Raw genomic sequence first — 15,189 nt, 5'->3', positions numbered from 1 at the left:
TTAGCCTTTGCCATTTGCTACTCATGTCTATCTCTGTAAGATATGCCTTGGCTAGTCCTGGGAGATCCTATCATTTCTTTGTGTGTATTTTCTGTCATAAGTTGCAAGCTCCTTGAACTGAAGACCAGTCTTTTTTTATTTTGTAGTTACATAACAGATAATAAATATATAACAGAATTATAAAGACTTCTCTCTGTAATAGTGGGTGAAATTATCAAATTCAGGTAAAATAGCATTGGAATATTTTAAACTAAAGAAAAATTTAAGATAAGAAATATACTGTATGAACAGACTATGTAGTCTTCATAATGACATGAAGCTATATGTCATTTATGAGCTAACCATCTTATGCATCTAGCAGTGAATCTATAAAGTCTGATTTCCTAGCAAGTATCTATCATTTCTATACATATCAGTGGTGCGCCCCTACTCCTTAATTGAATGAGTGTGAGACAATAACATCACAAGGAATGCCTCTAAAACAGTCTCTCCAGTTATAGTATCAAGGCAATAGCCAATCTCAAGTCTTTGGGACTCCTTATAATTTTCCCAGGGGGAAACCAAGTACAGATAAAATCTTAGTGGAAAAAATTAATATACATATCTATAGAAACCTAATAAAAGTGAGCTTTGGTACTCAGTCGAGGAAATACTATAAACCATTGCATATGATAGAATCAAGGAAAGTACCCAGTTTTAAGCAAGAGACGGTAACCAAAGGACACATTTTCCAATGTGACTGAATAAAGGTTGTACTTTTAATATTTCATATGTGTACCAGGACCCATATACAAAATACACAAATACAAAGTTCACTAAATGCAGAATACGCTCACCTGGACACAGAGCAATATTACAAGGCTTATGATGTGTTTCAGGTCCTTCACACGGCCTTCCTCCATACTGAGGAGGTGTGCACGACCTTGTCCTTGTTCTTTGGCCTCGACCACATGTAAATGAACATAAACTCCATGGTGACCACTCCTCCCAAACTCCATGTACTGTAATAAAGCAAAGAAGCTTCAACAACAAAAGCAAAGAGATAAAGTCATAATGATTTTTTTCTTAATTATTAAGAAAAAAATCATCTAATAGACAAGTATGAAAATATTTTAAAAGTTCAGCTGAGTTAACATTCTTATTTGCCAAAATAAATGCAAAGGGTAATTCAAAAATTCATTAAAAAATGCAAAATTGTATGCATTTTTCTGTACTTGAACAGTTATTTATGTCATAAACTTTAAATATTTTCTTTTTTAATGGAAATGCACCTCTCTCCTTCATGGTAGAATAGTCATGAATTATTTTTAAATAAATGTAATATAAACTTATAAGGTAGTATAGAAAACTAAATTTCTTATACCAGATATGATCTTCTAGAGTTAAGTTTGCATTTAAATATGTAAGGGCCAACTTAATTCTTCCAACAATTATAAAATTTCAGTATTAATGACCTTGATGGTGTCAAAAAATGAAAATATGAGAAATTAATGGTACATATTTTAAATAGCTTTTTAACATCACATTTAGAAAATACAAGTATCTAATACAAGTACCAATACTTCAACTATGCCATTACAATGAATTCAAACTAATCATAAATATTAACATAATTTGTGCTCCTCCATAATAGCCACTGTGAACAAATATTGACGCCTTTTGCATAAAGTCCATTAGAGTTCAAAGTTTAGATCCTTTCTTTGCCACAGTCAAATAACCAATCTCCTCTCAATTTTTAATATTTGGGATAGTAAGGAATAGTAAGGTAATATAAATAAACACTCTGTGGATAATACAAATAAAAAGAAGCTGGGCAAAATGTGCTCTTTGATTCAAAAGCTCCTGTCTTGAGGTTGGTCCTACCATGCTCTTACAAATTTATGAGCATAGATGTTTGGTATGACACCCACTAGAATAAGGAAGGGGAATAGAAATTTATAATGGATGATAAAAAGATGTTCACTTTCTTCTCAACATTGGTAGGGGTAAGCAGAATCCATATAAAGTGTCAGAGGTGTTATGCGAGTAAATATAGCATATCTAGAATCTTTTGCATGTGTATGTTGACCAAGTTGTTACTTTAAAAACACATATATGATACTTTACTTATGAGCCACCCATTCTCTTCTATCTATGCTACTGAGTTGCCCTAACTGGTTGTGAAAATATATTCAAACATTGAAGCACCCAAATTTGAGTAATACTCTCTGAAAAATTCTTCAAGTTTCTGTGAAAGTTGCTGGAAAACTTTCTCATTTAAGTTTGGAAAACCAAAGCTACCATGTATCCATTGGTATAAGAATAAATAATGAGTTTGTATTTAACTCCAAGAAAAAAATACACATATCCATATATTTATATATAGGTATATATGATCAATGATAGCAAAATATTTTTTAAATATTGCATACAAATGTATTTTGCCATATAAAACATATATCTTTAATTAATTTTTGCATTTATTTTTAATTACCAATATTTCACCATTTAAAAACAACCTTCTCTTCCTCTATTGTCTATATAGTGTTAAAAGACTATATTGTATTCATATTGATAGTTCTGTTAATTTTCTCCTCAATCAAATCATACTTCTCTGTATTCATTGAACAAACCCTGAAAAAAAAAAGCTGCTAAATTGGCAGATTTTTCTCTATTAATCTCAAAGAAATGTTAATTAATCTTGATTAAATCATAAAGCTGGAATCCTTTGAAAAGTATGTCACTCCCTACTTTTTAACACTCTTTATTGTCCCATGGTGAAATTTCATGACTCCTTCATCATTTTAAAAAATCAAAAAATATTTTTTTTCATTTGAAGGGGAAACAAAATTATTAATAATTTTAGATATTATTGAATTAGGAAATTATAACAGATATATTATGATTTTATAGATGTTATTTATAAAATTTATGTTAAAGAATAAAGATATTTTTATTTTAGTGGCAAATTGTTATATAGATTCTTTTACCTTTCAATAAAGAATGAAAATCTGTAAATAATCTAGTCCATTTGAAAAATGTGCCTCATAAATTAAGTCAAATTAATCCATTTTTAGAGTTTTCTTCTTTACTTAGACATTAGCTATATTATCACATGCCTATGCTGTATCATCTAAAGATGAAATGAGGAATATACCATATACAAATTATATTACTACTAGATTTTGAAATAAGTGTACAAATTACCTTATAATTTACATTGGGATGTATAATAAAACTCCTTTTTTTTCTTAAGAAATATATAGATGTGGATACTGTGACATTTACAAAAAAACAAAATAATCAGAACCATTCCTTAGCCCAAATAAACTTCTAAAGGATTAGAAAACATAGAGAGTAGACCAAGTGGTTCTCAACCAGAGGCAATTTTGCCCCTCAGAGGACATTTGGCAATGTCCAGAGAAATTTTTGATTGTCACAGCTCAGGGCAAGGAGGGATGCTACTGGCATCCAAGAATGCTCAGGACAGCCTCCCACAACAAAGATTTATCCATGTCAAAATGTCAATAGTACCGAGGTTGAGAAACCCTGGAAGAGATCATAAAACTATAAGTCAGAAACCAGGACAGTGAATTCACAATTCAATGTAGCTCTCTACTTTCTCAATTTATTGTCTGTTTACCTACATCATTTTCTGCTCTAAGTAAAAAGAATTTTTGAAGAGACTATAATGTCAAAGCAACAATTTGCAAAAAGCTGGATGTCTTAGGATCCATATTAGAAGTAACACATTATCATGTAATTTAATTAAGAAAACCCTTTTGAAATTAGAATAATATGTGTGAAAGGCAACTAATTTATAACACTATTGATTAGGCTTTAGTAGTGCAAATAAATATGAGCTCAAATTCTATCATTAAATATATTTTATGGAAAGTGGCTTTGACATTCATTTCATCCTTGTGTCATTTTCATTAATTAAATGCCAAACACACTTGAATATCCACAGTGTGACAACTGGGTTATTGATTTCTGAGCTAATTTTCTTCTTGAAAATTTAAAGCATTATTTTAGAAAGATATTTACACTGGTTATGTACTATTTAAGTTTTTAAATTTACTTTTGGTTACTGTTTTCAAGATATATTATGTAAAAAAAGGTACATATTTAGCAGCATGGCAAGTGACTGAACAAAATATTTAACACAAAATATTTCATAACAAATACAGTAACCATCTAAAAGATATTCCAATTTCCTATAGTGAAATACTTATTCTACATTTTTAAAATAATGAAGTTGCTAAATTATTGTTCAGTTTTAGAAAACTAAAAAGAAATCAACAAAACTCTCTATTCTCTTAAATTTGACATCTGAACTAAAACAATGGTTACAAGATACATTATTTCTTATCATCAGTCCTATTTAACCAAATTTAGAAAGACAAACCTATAGTATATGAAGGTGAAGAGGGGAACTAATAATTAGTATGTATTTCTTCAGTAGGAATAATGGTAGGAGGTTTAAGAAATTGAGGAAAAACATTATAATCAGAATATTATTCAGTGTTCTATAAACATCAGATACAGAGTGAAAGGAAGAGCACTCTGATCCCACTACAGATGCTCTCCTTGCCCAGCAAAGGAATTAATCAGCAGTGTCTGGCAGAAGGATGGAGATTTCCATATGTCAACCACATGAATTGCATAATGAGTGGCTGGAGAGTAAGCACTGAATGGAGAATTGTGGAGAACACTTTAGCACCCTCTCAGACTTCCACTTGGGCATCCATTTGCCATTAGACTCCATCCTTGCATACTGAAGGGAACTTCACTTTTCCAAGGGATGCTGACAAGATAAACGTATATATCAAGCACAGCTTAATTCTCTATTGACAATTTTCTCATTGCTCAGGAAAGGAAACTTGATCCTAGAACCCTTAACATAAATACTGTAAGTAGGGGTGGGCTTTAAGTGTGAGACAATATACTCTACCCACACCCAGCTGAAAATCCACAAACATTTACTCATGAGGTCATTTTATGTATAAAATTTAGAAATTTTGTAATTCCTAAAACCTCCAGCTCTTGGAGGTTTTCCTTCTTTGGACTAACAGACCTAGAGTCTTTGCTCACTAGCCCGTTTTTGTCATCTTCTGTCATTGACATCCCCTTCTGTGACCTCCGTAAGCATTTTCCCCTCTGAATTTTCTTGTCACTTGATGTTCCTTCTCATCTAGTTTAATTCCCACTGACTCTCATTGATTTCTCTTGTTTTCAGTGGGAGTTATTGCTGTTTCCTGTTAATTCAGTCTTCTCTTCCTCATAGTTCTCTGCCCTGTTTAGCTTTAACTTCGACCTTCATCTGCTGCTTTGAATCTCCTAATTTCATTATAGAGGATTTCCCAACTCAGTGTGCCCTCTCCTCCACATTCTGCCCACCACTTCTTTTCCCTTTTGTTTCTTCCAGATTGTCTTTCCTTTTATTGTGATAAAAAAATACATAACAGAAAATTTATCATCCAAACTATTTTTAAGTGTACGATTCAGTGCTGTTAAATATATCCCCATTGTTGTAAAACAGATCTTCAGAACTTACTCAGTTTGCAAATCAAAACCCTGTACCCATTAAACAATAACTCCTCCAGACTGTCTTTTAATGGGTTGCCCTTGCTTATTCAGCTGGGAAATTAGGATTATCTCTGCCCTTCCCCCATGCCACCCACTCTCTACTCTTGCCTTTAGCAACTGCAAAATCAGCCATCTCTGGAAACGGAATTCATCAGAAAATTTTTACAGCTGAACAGCTGCTGCAGAACCAGTCCCTTTCTTTATGCCCACCCCCTTTGGGGGCCTATGGAAAGGCTGTGAATGCAAGTCTAGGGTCAACTGCAGTGGTTGATGGTTTTATCACCCCTCCACCAAATACTTGAGCAAAAATATAAATAATAATATACTGGAGATTCGCAGTATCATGTGCTTTGGACTTCTTGAAAGAAAGCCCAAATTCCTTTTAGTACTTATTTTTAGATGAAAGCCAGTAATTTGAGAAGGCAAAATGCCTGTGATATGCATGTAGGCCTCAAATGAGAACAAAATGTTGATGTAACATGGAAAATCTCACCCTACGTGGGTAAGCTACCATGCTGTGCACCATTTAGCATTAAAGATTTTTTCCTCCATTAATGACTTCAAAGTTTACAATGCAGTGGATGGCTCTGATGAGGACAACCAACTGAGTGAAAGAAATGAGCAGGAATTCCTTTGGTCAGGGGAACTATGTTCTCTGATAGGGTCAGATAAGTGATAGGAAAACAACTGCCAGCTTTAAAGACTATATCAACCACTGCCTTTAGTAATGGGTACAGATCACATTTCCAGTATGCCTGTAAGTCACACTTTCCTCAAACATTCAACTGGACATTTTGACCACCTAAAATAAGGAAAGATATTGTAATCTTAAAATATTATTAGAAGCAGATAGATAAATTTCAAGCTTCTAGCTGCAGTGGGTAGGGGAGTCACTTACGCAATTTTCTGACTGCTCTGAAAGCAGAAATAATCACTTATATAACAAAATTTCACAGTTGAATAAGAATTAAACTTATCCACTCTAATTAAAATGTCTATACCCAGTTCATATGAAAATAACAAATCTTTCCAAATGCGTAGCATGACACAATTCAATAACATCCACAGTTGTAGTTGCTGCTAACACTACCTGGACAGAGGGCAGTGTTATTGCAAACCCTTGATTCTCTTAATGGGCCGCTGCAGTGTGTCCCGTAAGGTGATACACAAGTTCTGGTTCGCACCTGCGACCCTTGACCACAAGTAACTGAGCATGTGCTCCACTGGGACCACTCTTCCACACCAGATTCACCTGTGTGCAAGACAACAAATAAACATGAAATACTGTTTTGAATATTCATTCACTAAGCATCATACCAAACTGATACTATGACATGAAAGAATAATTTAAATGTAAAAATATGACATTACATCAAAAGGTACAAGAAAACATTTCAGAGCAAAATAAATTTAAAGAGAGATACCTATTACACTGATGCAAGGTCCAAGTTTGCTATTACCTTTTTAGCAAAGCTACTCTTCACAAAGACACTGTGCCGTGGACACTATGAAGGGACCAGTCAGCATTTTACAACAAGAATGGTTGCTGAAGCAATTCTCTTCAGGCCAATCTAAAGCTTTGTACTTTGGATGGGAGAGGGAGCAAAATGTATTGCTAAACTTACTCTGGCTTTGGTGAGCAGCAATATATTGATGTATTCTTACCTAATCTTTTATTGCATAGTCTTTCTAATGCTGGATGAGGTGGGGCCCTGGGAGTCTGGGAGTATCTAATTTTTATTTTGTTAAACACTGACACTTATTTATAATTTATTCCCAGTGCTATTCTTACTTTTTTCATCCTGTGACAGCTATTTATCTTGTGATAATTTGTTTAAAAGCCTTCTGCTTGCAATTTTCCTCATGATCTAGAGTAGAAGAGTGAGTTTTACTCAAAATGAAGGAAAATTTCTCTGGGATTTCTATTAATTTATTCAACATAGGGCCCTAAAAAGCCAAGGAGTGTCCGAATTAATTACTTTTCTTAAAGTAAGCATCACACTAAAATTATGTCTAGTTTGCATTATTATCTAAAGTCATGTCCCAAAGGACTTAAAGTCAAGAATTTCTAAGTCCATCACAGTGGGCTTTTGATTCTATTCTGATATCATGTTCAGGATAGATTCTTAATACTGATTTGAAAACTTGCAGTTGCTTTTCCCCAAATACGAAATTGGGGCATTTACCTGCTAGTGGGAGCTATTTAATTATTTAGTTGTGGGAAAGGTTTATGGTTGAAGTGTTTCTGAACACTTTGTATCACTGATTACATAAACAAAGGAACAATTTATACTTCATAAGTTCTGTTTAGAATTTGCCTTTGGAATATAATTAAAAAATAGAATATGATAATCTATTTGTCCATCTTTATTATTTTTTTTGAAGGGTTAGTAAATGATTTAGAAATTACTTGCAGTGCTACTCAAGACAGCGGGTCCATAGACTGGTACTTTAGGACAGAAGGAGGCTGAACCAGAATGTAACTCAACTTGCTGATTTCTTCACTGAGAATTTCTTTTTTTCCAAACAAACAAACAAAAGTCAGCTGAAATTAAACGTGTGTTTGATAATGTAGTTGAATTTACATCCTGGTATATGCTTCTTATTTCCACATAGGCCCATAAAAAGTAGTTCGCAGATAAACACAGGTCCACCAACCACACTTTGGGTAGCACTATTATGAAGATTTGTTCTTACAGTGATCTGCATTATGCACCCAGAGGCATAGATCTTAATGCATTTATGACTAGATATATATACTAAGGGCACAGACAGTGGTTAACTGGGATGACATATTACATTAAATAGGACTTATTTTTGGTGTTGGATCAGTGTTTGTCCTGAAAATACTCTATAGATTAATTACGCTTGATTATTTTAGTCTTTTTTGCCATCACCAGTTTATATTGTAACTACTTCTTAAAAATGTTATTGGATGACCGTTTGAATAATATTTAAAGACATGCCTCATAATATTCTCTTTTACATTAAAGAATAGTCTGAAGATAAAAAATCATTATTCTAGACCCCAACAATATGGCAATAGTTAAAAAATATCCACACATATATGTATATATGAACATATATTTTTAGCAATGAAACTTTTTAATGTAAAGTTAGGAAAAACATAATGCAAAGCTTTTTCTTTTGATAATTCAATATATGTTGTGATGACAGTAAGTGAAGTATAAATATTATGGTTGTATGTTATTAATTAAAAGCTAGGAAACCTTGAACAGTGAATTCTATAAATAAAATGATAAAGGTTATGAATAAAATTAGTTATGTTTTTCCACAAAAGCAGTCCTTCTCTTACCCTTGCACTGTTATTATGGCATTAAAAATGTTTTTTATTAAATTGAACAATGAATCAGGATCAAGATCTACTTTTAAATGTATTTCTGTACAAATATTTAAAAATCGAGGTTCCTTCTGAATGTATACTATAATGATGTTGAACAGTCTAAGCAGTGATGTGTAGATTATAAGAAATTGATAATCAGTGCTAAGAACTGGCCTTCTTCACTCACTCAAATTGATGATTCATTTTGTTGATCGAAAGCAAAATAAATAAATGAATAAAGTCTATATTGGCTTTCAAATTATGAATCAAATTTTGCCACTCAATTACCAGCCTACCTACCAAAATGACCTCATTATATCTCAAATGGCATAGTTTCAAGTGACATTTCCACTAAATAGATACGATTTCCATGCTGCCACTTCTTTACTACAAAAAGTGTGAAGCCTGTTCTAATGAGGCATATTGGATCCCTGTAAGAAATAGCTCATATACTTAAAAGAAAGATATGCGTATATATACACTTTTAAACTCAATGACATTAAAATAGTAAAGTATAATACAAAGTACACTATTTTTAATATGTGTATCTTTGGAGATAGCACAAACTAATCTGGTTCCTTGTAGCAGAGAAGGCACATTAAACACCATGTAGAACGCTTTAGTATCTAAGGCACTATTAAGGCTCTTTATCCTGACACAAAATATAAAAGGGGACTGGAAAAGCACTGTAATTAAAGTCAGAAGGTCTGTTTGATGGAAAGCTATTGAATATTAGCTCCGTGACCTTGAGAAAGTCACTTTATTTCTCTGAACCTCTCAATAAAATGAGTAATACATCTACCTCAAAATGTATTTGTGAGGTTTAAATGAGATAATGTATAAGAGTGTATTTCAAATTATAAACAAAATATTAATATAAAATTTTCTAGTATGTTAAAATCATACTAGAAACATTTTTAATGTTATACTTCTCTTTTAGATAACATGCTATAATATATATTTCTAATATACGTTATCTCCGCCACTGGAATACAGGACCACTTTTCTAAACATGTTTATAAGATCATTGGATGACTATGATGTTAAAAAGCATCAGTAAGTAAAATTAAATTGTCATAAGCTATCTTATTGGAATTTAATTTAGATGTCTGTATTAAATATCTGTATCTTATCACTTCATTTCATTTCCCTTGAAATGAAATATATATTGCGATACACATAAATTGTGTCCTAGGCTATTTGAGCATTGTTCATTTATATTTAAACTAGTCTATCTCAATTATTGGACTGACCAAAATGATCAAGTTATCTTGATCAGTAATGCTATTTTCCCAAACGTTACCCCTTTAAAAACGATTTCCATTCATGTTATTACTTTATAGAAAGCAAGCTTTTCAGATACAGGGTATACTAATCATACTGGTTGAAGAAGCCAGGTTATTCATTTTGAGAAAGAATTCTTAATTCTATAGGTTTTGCTTTGTTTTCTCTCATGACTAATATAAAATACATATTATATTGTCTTTCATCATTCAGTTTTACCTCTATTGCATTTTTCTTCATTCTCACATTAATGTTAGCAAATGTCTATGATTGTTTATATGTAACACAAATCTCCTGGTTTGAAAGACAAATAGAAAAGTTTTATAGAAAAAACTTAATTTTTGTGAGATTTGATTGTGTGACACTTGTATTTATTCAGACTAACTACCTTAACACCTAAAGGAAGTATAACTTAGAAAATATCTCAGGAAAATAAACAGCTCCTCTCTTAACTTTATAATTGCTTCATATCACATTACATATTTTAAAAACCATTTAAAATAATGCAGTTTTCCAGTCTTCTATCAGTATTGTAGTAATTTCAATTTAAAGTATTATATGTGTGTTTATATTTACCTATACTATTTCTGGTTTAAAATAAAACAATAAATATTTAAGAACAATCAATATTTTCAGAACTTTAATTTTGGATTTCATTGCCTTTTCTGAATCATCGTTAACAATATAAGGAAATGGTTTTAATGCTCCTTGTGGATCTATTTAATAAGTGTTTCATCTACTTTACCAAATCATGTGTTAATATGTTTTAGATACAAAACAATGCTTGTAAAAGAACCAGTAAATGAAAACAGAATTTAGTAATTTCTGACTAAGTAAACATAATGTTCCTTGTGATTTGAATTTGTAAAAAAGGTTTTGGTCGAAAACTGAATTTTCTTGGTTGATGTCATAGGCAAATCCAAAAACTGAATTTATATAAAATGCCCTGGCCAAACTGCATAATATTTATGCATTAGCAAATTTTACTACATTACAGGAAATTTAAAACTATGGCTCTCCATTTCACTTCCAAATGACCCCACTTTTAAGTAATTTCAGGAAGCCAATGACTGCGGCCTCTTTTGCAAAAACGAAGAAAGTCTCTAATTTTGCAGCAATGCCCCGGGTGAGATGGCATCTGAAGGAGGCTGAGTAGTTAGATCATGTTCTATGCCTCTATGTAAAGTCAAATATTCCTTAATCTCTGGTCAGTGGCTGAGACTATTTTGCTCCATGTAAGGGAGAAAAATACATTTAATAATTTGAAAATTTACCTGACCCTGGCAATGCACTTTCGGACCTGTACAAGCAAATAGTAAACATATGTCACCTTTTGTTAAATAAGAAGCTGCACCAAAAGCAATCCAAATAAGCAAGTTTTGTTCATTTCAGGATCTAGCTCAACGTGTATATTTAAAAAGCTAAAAATATGTCCTTAATGTAGAATTTATTGTAAACACTCTTCTTGTTCTGAAGAATTCTTTGACCTACTTGTAATAAGGTGTTAGACTCTCCAATTACTCACCAATTACCAAAGAGCACAATCCATTAAGAATATTTGCATTTTTAAGTTGTAGATTCAAATCTAGTGTTCAGAATATATATCTTAAGAAAATATAAACTAAAGGAAATATTCATTCTTCAGGAGAATTTCATCAAAATCAATGTCATGTCAAAAAGCTGATCAAGTACTTGAAACTTCTGTATTAATGGTAAAACAGATGATCCAGATTGGAATGAATAAAACTTTATAAAGACATAGATAAGATTGTTAGTTTGCAATTTCCTGAAATAAAAGTGAAAGCTGAAAATGTTTATAACACATTTTAAATACATTTTCATCTAAGAATGTACTACATGCAATGTAAACAGAAGGAATTATAGCCCATTTATTATGATGAACCAACATATGAATGCATTTACTTGTGTATATATATATATGTTTTTCTTTTTTTTTAGGGAGGTATTTGCAAAAAATCTAATGAGTTTAGAATTAAAAATTTTACAAACCGGAAAGTGATCTTTGTTGATATTTAATTATTTGGAGTATATTATGGCTTACTAATAAAGATTGTCAACTTTTTATTATTTAGCTTCTATAACAAAACCTTCTTTTCAAATAAAAAAAATCTGAAAAAAAATTTCTAATTTCCATACATTTTAATAATTAATATTTATATGAAGTATGGCATTTAAAAAATCCAACATCTTATTGTTAAATTAAATTTCATCATTTAAACTCCTATTTAAATTCTAATTCTGAAAAGTCCTATAACAATCAATTATTGATGAAATAACTTTGTTGAGTTCTTTAAAAGTTTAATGGTACATTTAAGTAGTTAACTAACATAGGTAAATAATAACATGTAAATCTTAAATGTCCCATACTAAAAGCAAAATAAATCTTACACATACTTTTGTGCACTTTTCAACTCACAGCTACTTCATTTATGGACTTTAACTGGTGACAAAAAAAAAATGGCTCAAAAAAATATCAGCTCCAAAAACTGACAAATGTGCAGCAAAAGATTATGAAAACATGCAGTGGTTTCATTAAATTAACAACAATAAATAGAAAAATGTAACTAACGTATTACCAGTTTGTGCCATAAATTTAGCAGCATCAGCTTGTTCCTGAGGGACCCTTTTTTCATGAACAGATCGAGGTCGCTGACTTTTAATTGTATGATCTCCCATCATTCCAAATTCTAAAGACAGAATAAAGGTATATGAAAGCTTGTGTGTAGACATTTCTCACAAATTACATTACTGTCTCATGCAATATGTTCCTACACATACCTAGAAGTTACTGATTAAATTTACAATTCTAAATTTGCTAGGCTGATCTACTTGGAATATTTCTAAACTCAAGTAAAAAAAAATCTATAAACAAGAACAAATTTTCAAGAAACAATAATAACAGTCAATAGAATGACACATCAGGTTTTAAGTCAGCTTAATTAACAAATAGTGTACTCTTTTCTGATCATGTTTTCAAGCAATACATCGGAAAAAATACAACCACAGTGTTAACTGTTGTTTTTCAGAGACAGAATCCTGACTGTATAACAGATGCTGCTTTGCTGAATAGTAATCACCCCACAAGTTTTTCAGCACTTTTCTTGAGGAATAAATAATCCTTAACCTAGCTTTCCTAAGGTAAGCATTCACTTAATATAGTGTTTTTCCAAAGATGAGGTTGGCCTTGGTGTCCTTAAAAGCTCATGGATATGTGGTGGTTGAAGTAATTCTCATTCTCTCCTGCCCTGCCCCAAATAGTTGTTCATCCCTTTTCTAACCACATGTAAGACAGTGTTTTTTCTTTTAAAAGTTATGTTCAAAAGAAATGGATGACTCCAGGTTTCTGTGATTTAATCCTTTAATGTTGTACCTCCTAGGAAAAGCAAAAAAAAAAAAAAAAAAAAAAAAAAAAAAAAAAAAAAAAAAATCTGGCCCTAAGTCAGTGACAATGGGGAAAGAAAAAATAAGTTGAACAAAAGATAGACTCCATAATATATTTTTGAAAAATTCATATGCTTGGAATTCTGCAAGAGTTCCATCCTTCTAGTACAGTTATTGTAAAATAATTTTAATGAAACAAATGCCTAATTTATGGAAGAGTTGTTGATTCTGGCTTAGAGAAGTGTGTAGGGGAAGGGGATTCCTGAAGGGTGAGGGGCAGGCAATCATGGTGTTTCTGTTACATTAAGACAATTGTTGGGCCCTTAAGACCAGAACTTTAATACATGACAAAGATGATTGAGTATAATATGTTCTAATGATAGTGCCAGAACCAATGTCAAAATTTGGGAATGTTTAATTTTACCTTCTCCTATCAATCTTTAATCTTCTGCTAAAATATTACAACTCACTTTGTATAATTGAACACTGTATTCTGTAAGCACTAATTCTATTAACTTTTTAAATTTTATGGGAAGAGAAAAGACTAGCACATGTTTTTGTCCATCCCGGCAAATCCCCACATAATTATTAAAGTATGGCACTTGACAGATTAATTTGTCAGAAATTCTTTCCCGATATTCTACCCAAGAGTACATCCCATGAGAAATCTGAGAAATCTAAATGTGTGTTTGTTTTTGTCAGTTTAGATAAAATCCAAGGCAGGAAATGGAAATTTTCATAAAATGTCAGTTGGCTTAATCTTGTAAAATCCATCATTATTTTCCATTGCTGCCAACATCCTCTCATTGCATTCATTTATGCAGGATGTGCTGCATCAGCTATGTTTCATTATGCTAATAAGACATGTCTATCACATGTCATTTAATGATTTGGGAAACTGACTACTTAGAAAGTTTGTATCTGGACTCTTATGTACTACCCAGTATTTTAAAATATTATATGTAATTGAAAATTTTCTGAGTCTGAAACAGCAAAGGAAATTCAGTAGTAATTTTTATTAACAGTATATTTTACCTTCTGTGTGTGTGTGTGTGTGTGTCTACACTTAGAACATTTAAGTCAGAGTTTATGTATGCATAAATAAGCTGCAGGCTCTAATTGTCACACTAAGGTAGTTTTGGCACTGGGCAAAGGATAGAAAAGAAATTTTTCATAACTACAACTTCTTCTTTTTTTTTTAAACAACTTCTGTTAGTAAGTAACTTTATTACCTGTTCTAGTAGAAGAAATTCTTCAACTCAGTGGCAGCATTAAAAGAGCCTACACTCTATTTTCTGAGAAAAAAATAGTTTATGTGTTACAGGGACTATAATCTTGAAATCTGCAGTTCTGAGTTATGTTGGTGGACACTGCTGGAATGATTTTTAAAGTGTCATGTTAAATTTTTAATTCTTTCTGGACTTTGAACACAAGTACTCATCTTTAAAAAGAGGTGTTCGCATTTATGTGAACTATCTCATATTATTAGCTGGAATGTGAATTAAATATCTCAAACATGAGTATAACACAAATTAAATTTGAGTATTCCTCACTGTTGTCACTTTTGCTCAATTCTACTCATCATCAATAAT

At 31.7% G+C, this 15,189-nt stretch overlaps 1 protein-coding gene across 2 annotated transcripts in view; it reads right to left on the bottom strand.

Moving 5' to 3' along the window:
- ADGRB3 (adhesion G protein-coupled receptor B3) overlaps positions 1-15,189 on the bottom strand; it is a 750,806-nt gene that overhangs the window by 422,922 nt on the left and 312,695 nt on the right. For both annotated transcript variants that reach the window (XM_030315777.1, XM_030315778.1), the window contains 3 exons: positions 12,793-12,903; positions 6,659-6,820; positions 837-1,001 (listed from right to left, as the gene is read on the bottom strand). In XM_030315777.1, the coding sequence (XP_030171637.1) occupies positions 837-1,001; positions 6,659-6,820; positions 12,793-12,903 (438 nt within the window). The remainder of the gene's footprint in view (positions 1-836; positions 1,002-6,658; positions 6,821-12,792; positions 12,904-15,189) is intronic.

The sequence above is a fragment of the Lynx canadensis genome, chromosome B2 (assembly GCF_007474595.2).
Source record: "Lynx canadensis isolate LIC74 chromosome B2, mLynCan4.pri.v2, whole genome shotgun sequence".
In the NCBI taxonomy this organism is placed as follows: Eukaryota; Metazoa; Chordata; class Mammalia; order Carnivora; family Felidae; genus Lynx; species Lynx canadensis.
The sequence above is the reverse complement of the archived record's forward strand: the minus strand, read 5'-3'. Positions and strand labels throughout refer to the sequence as shown.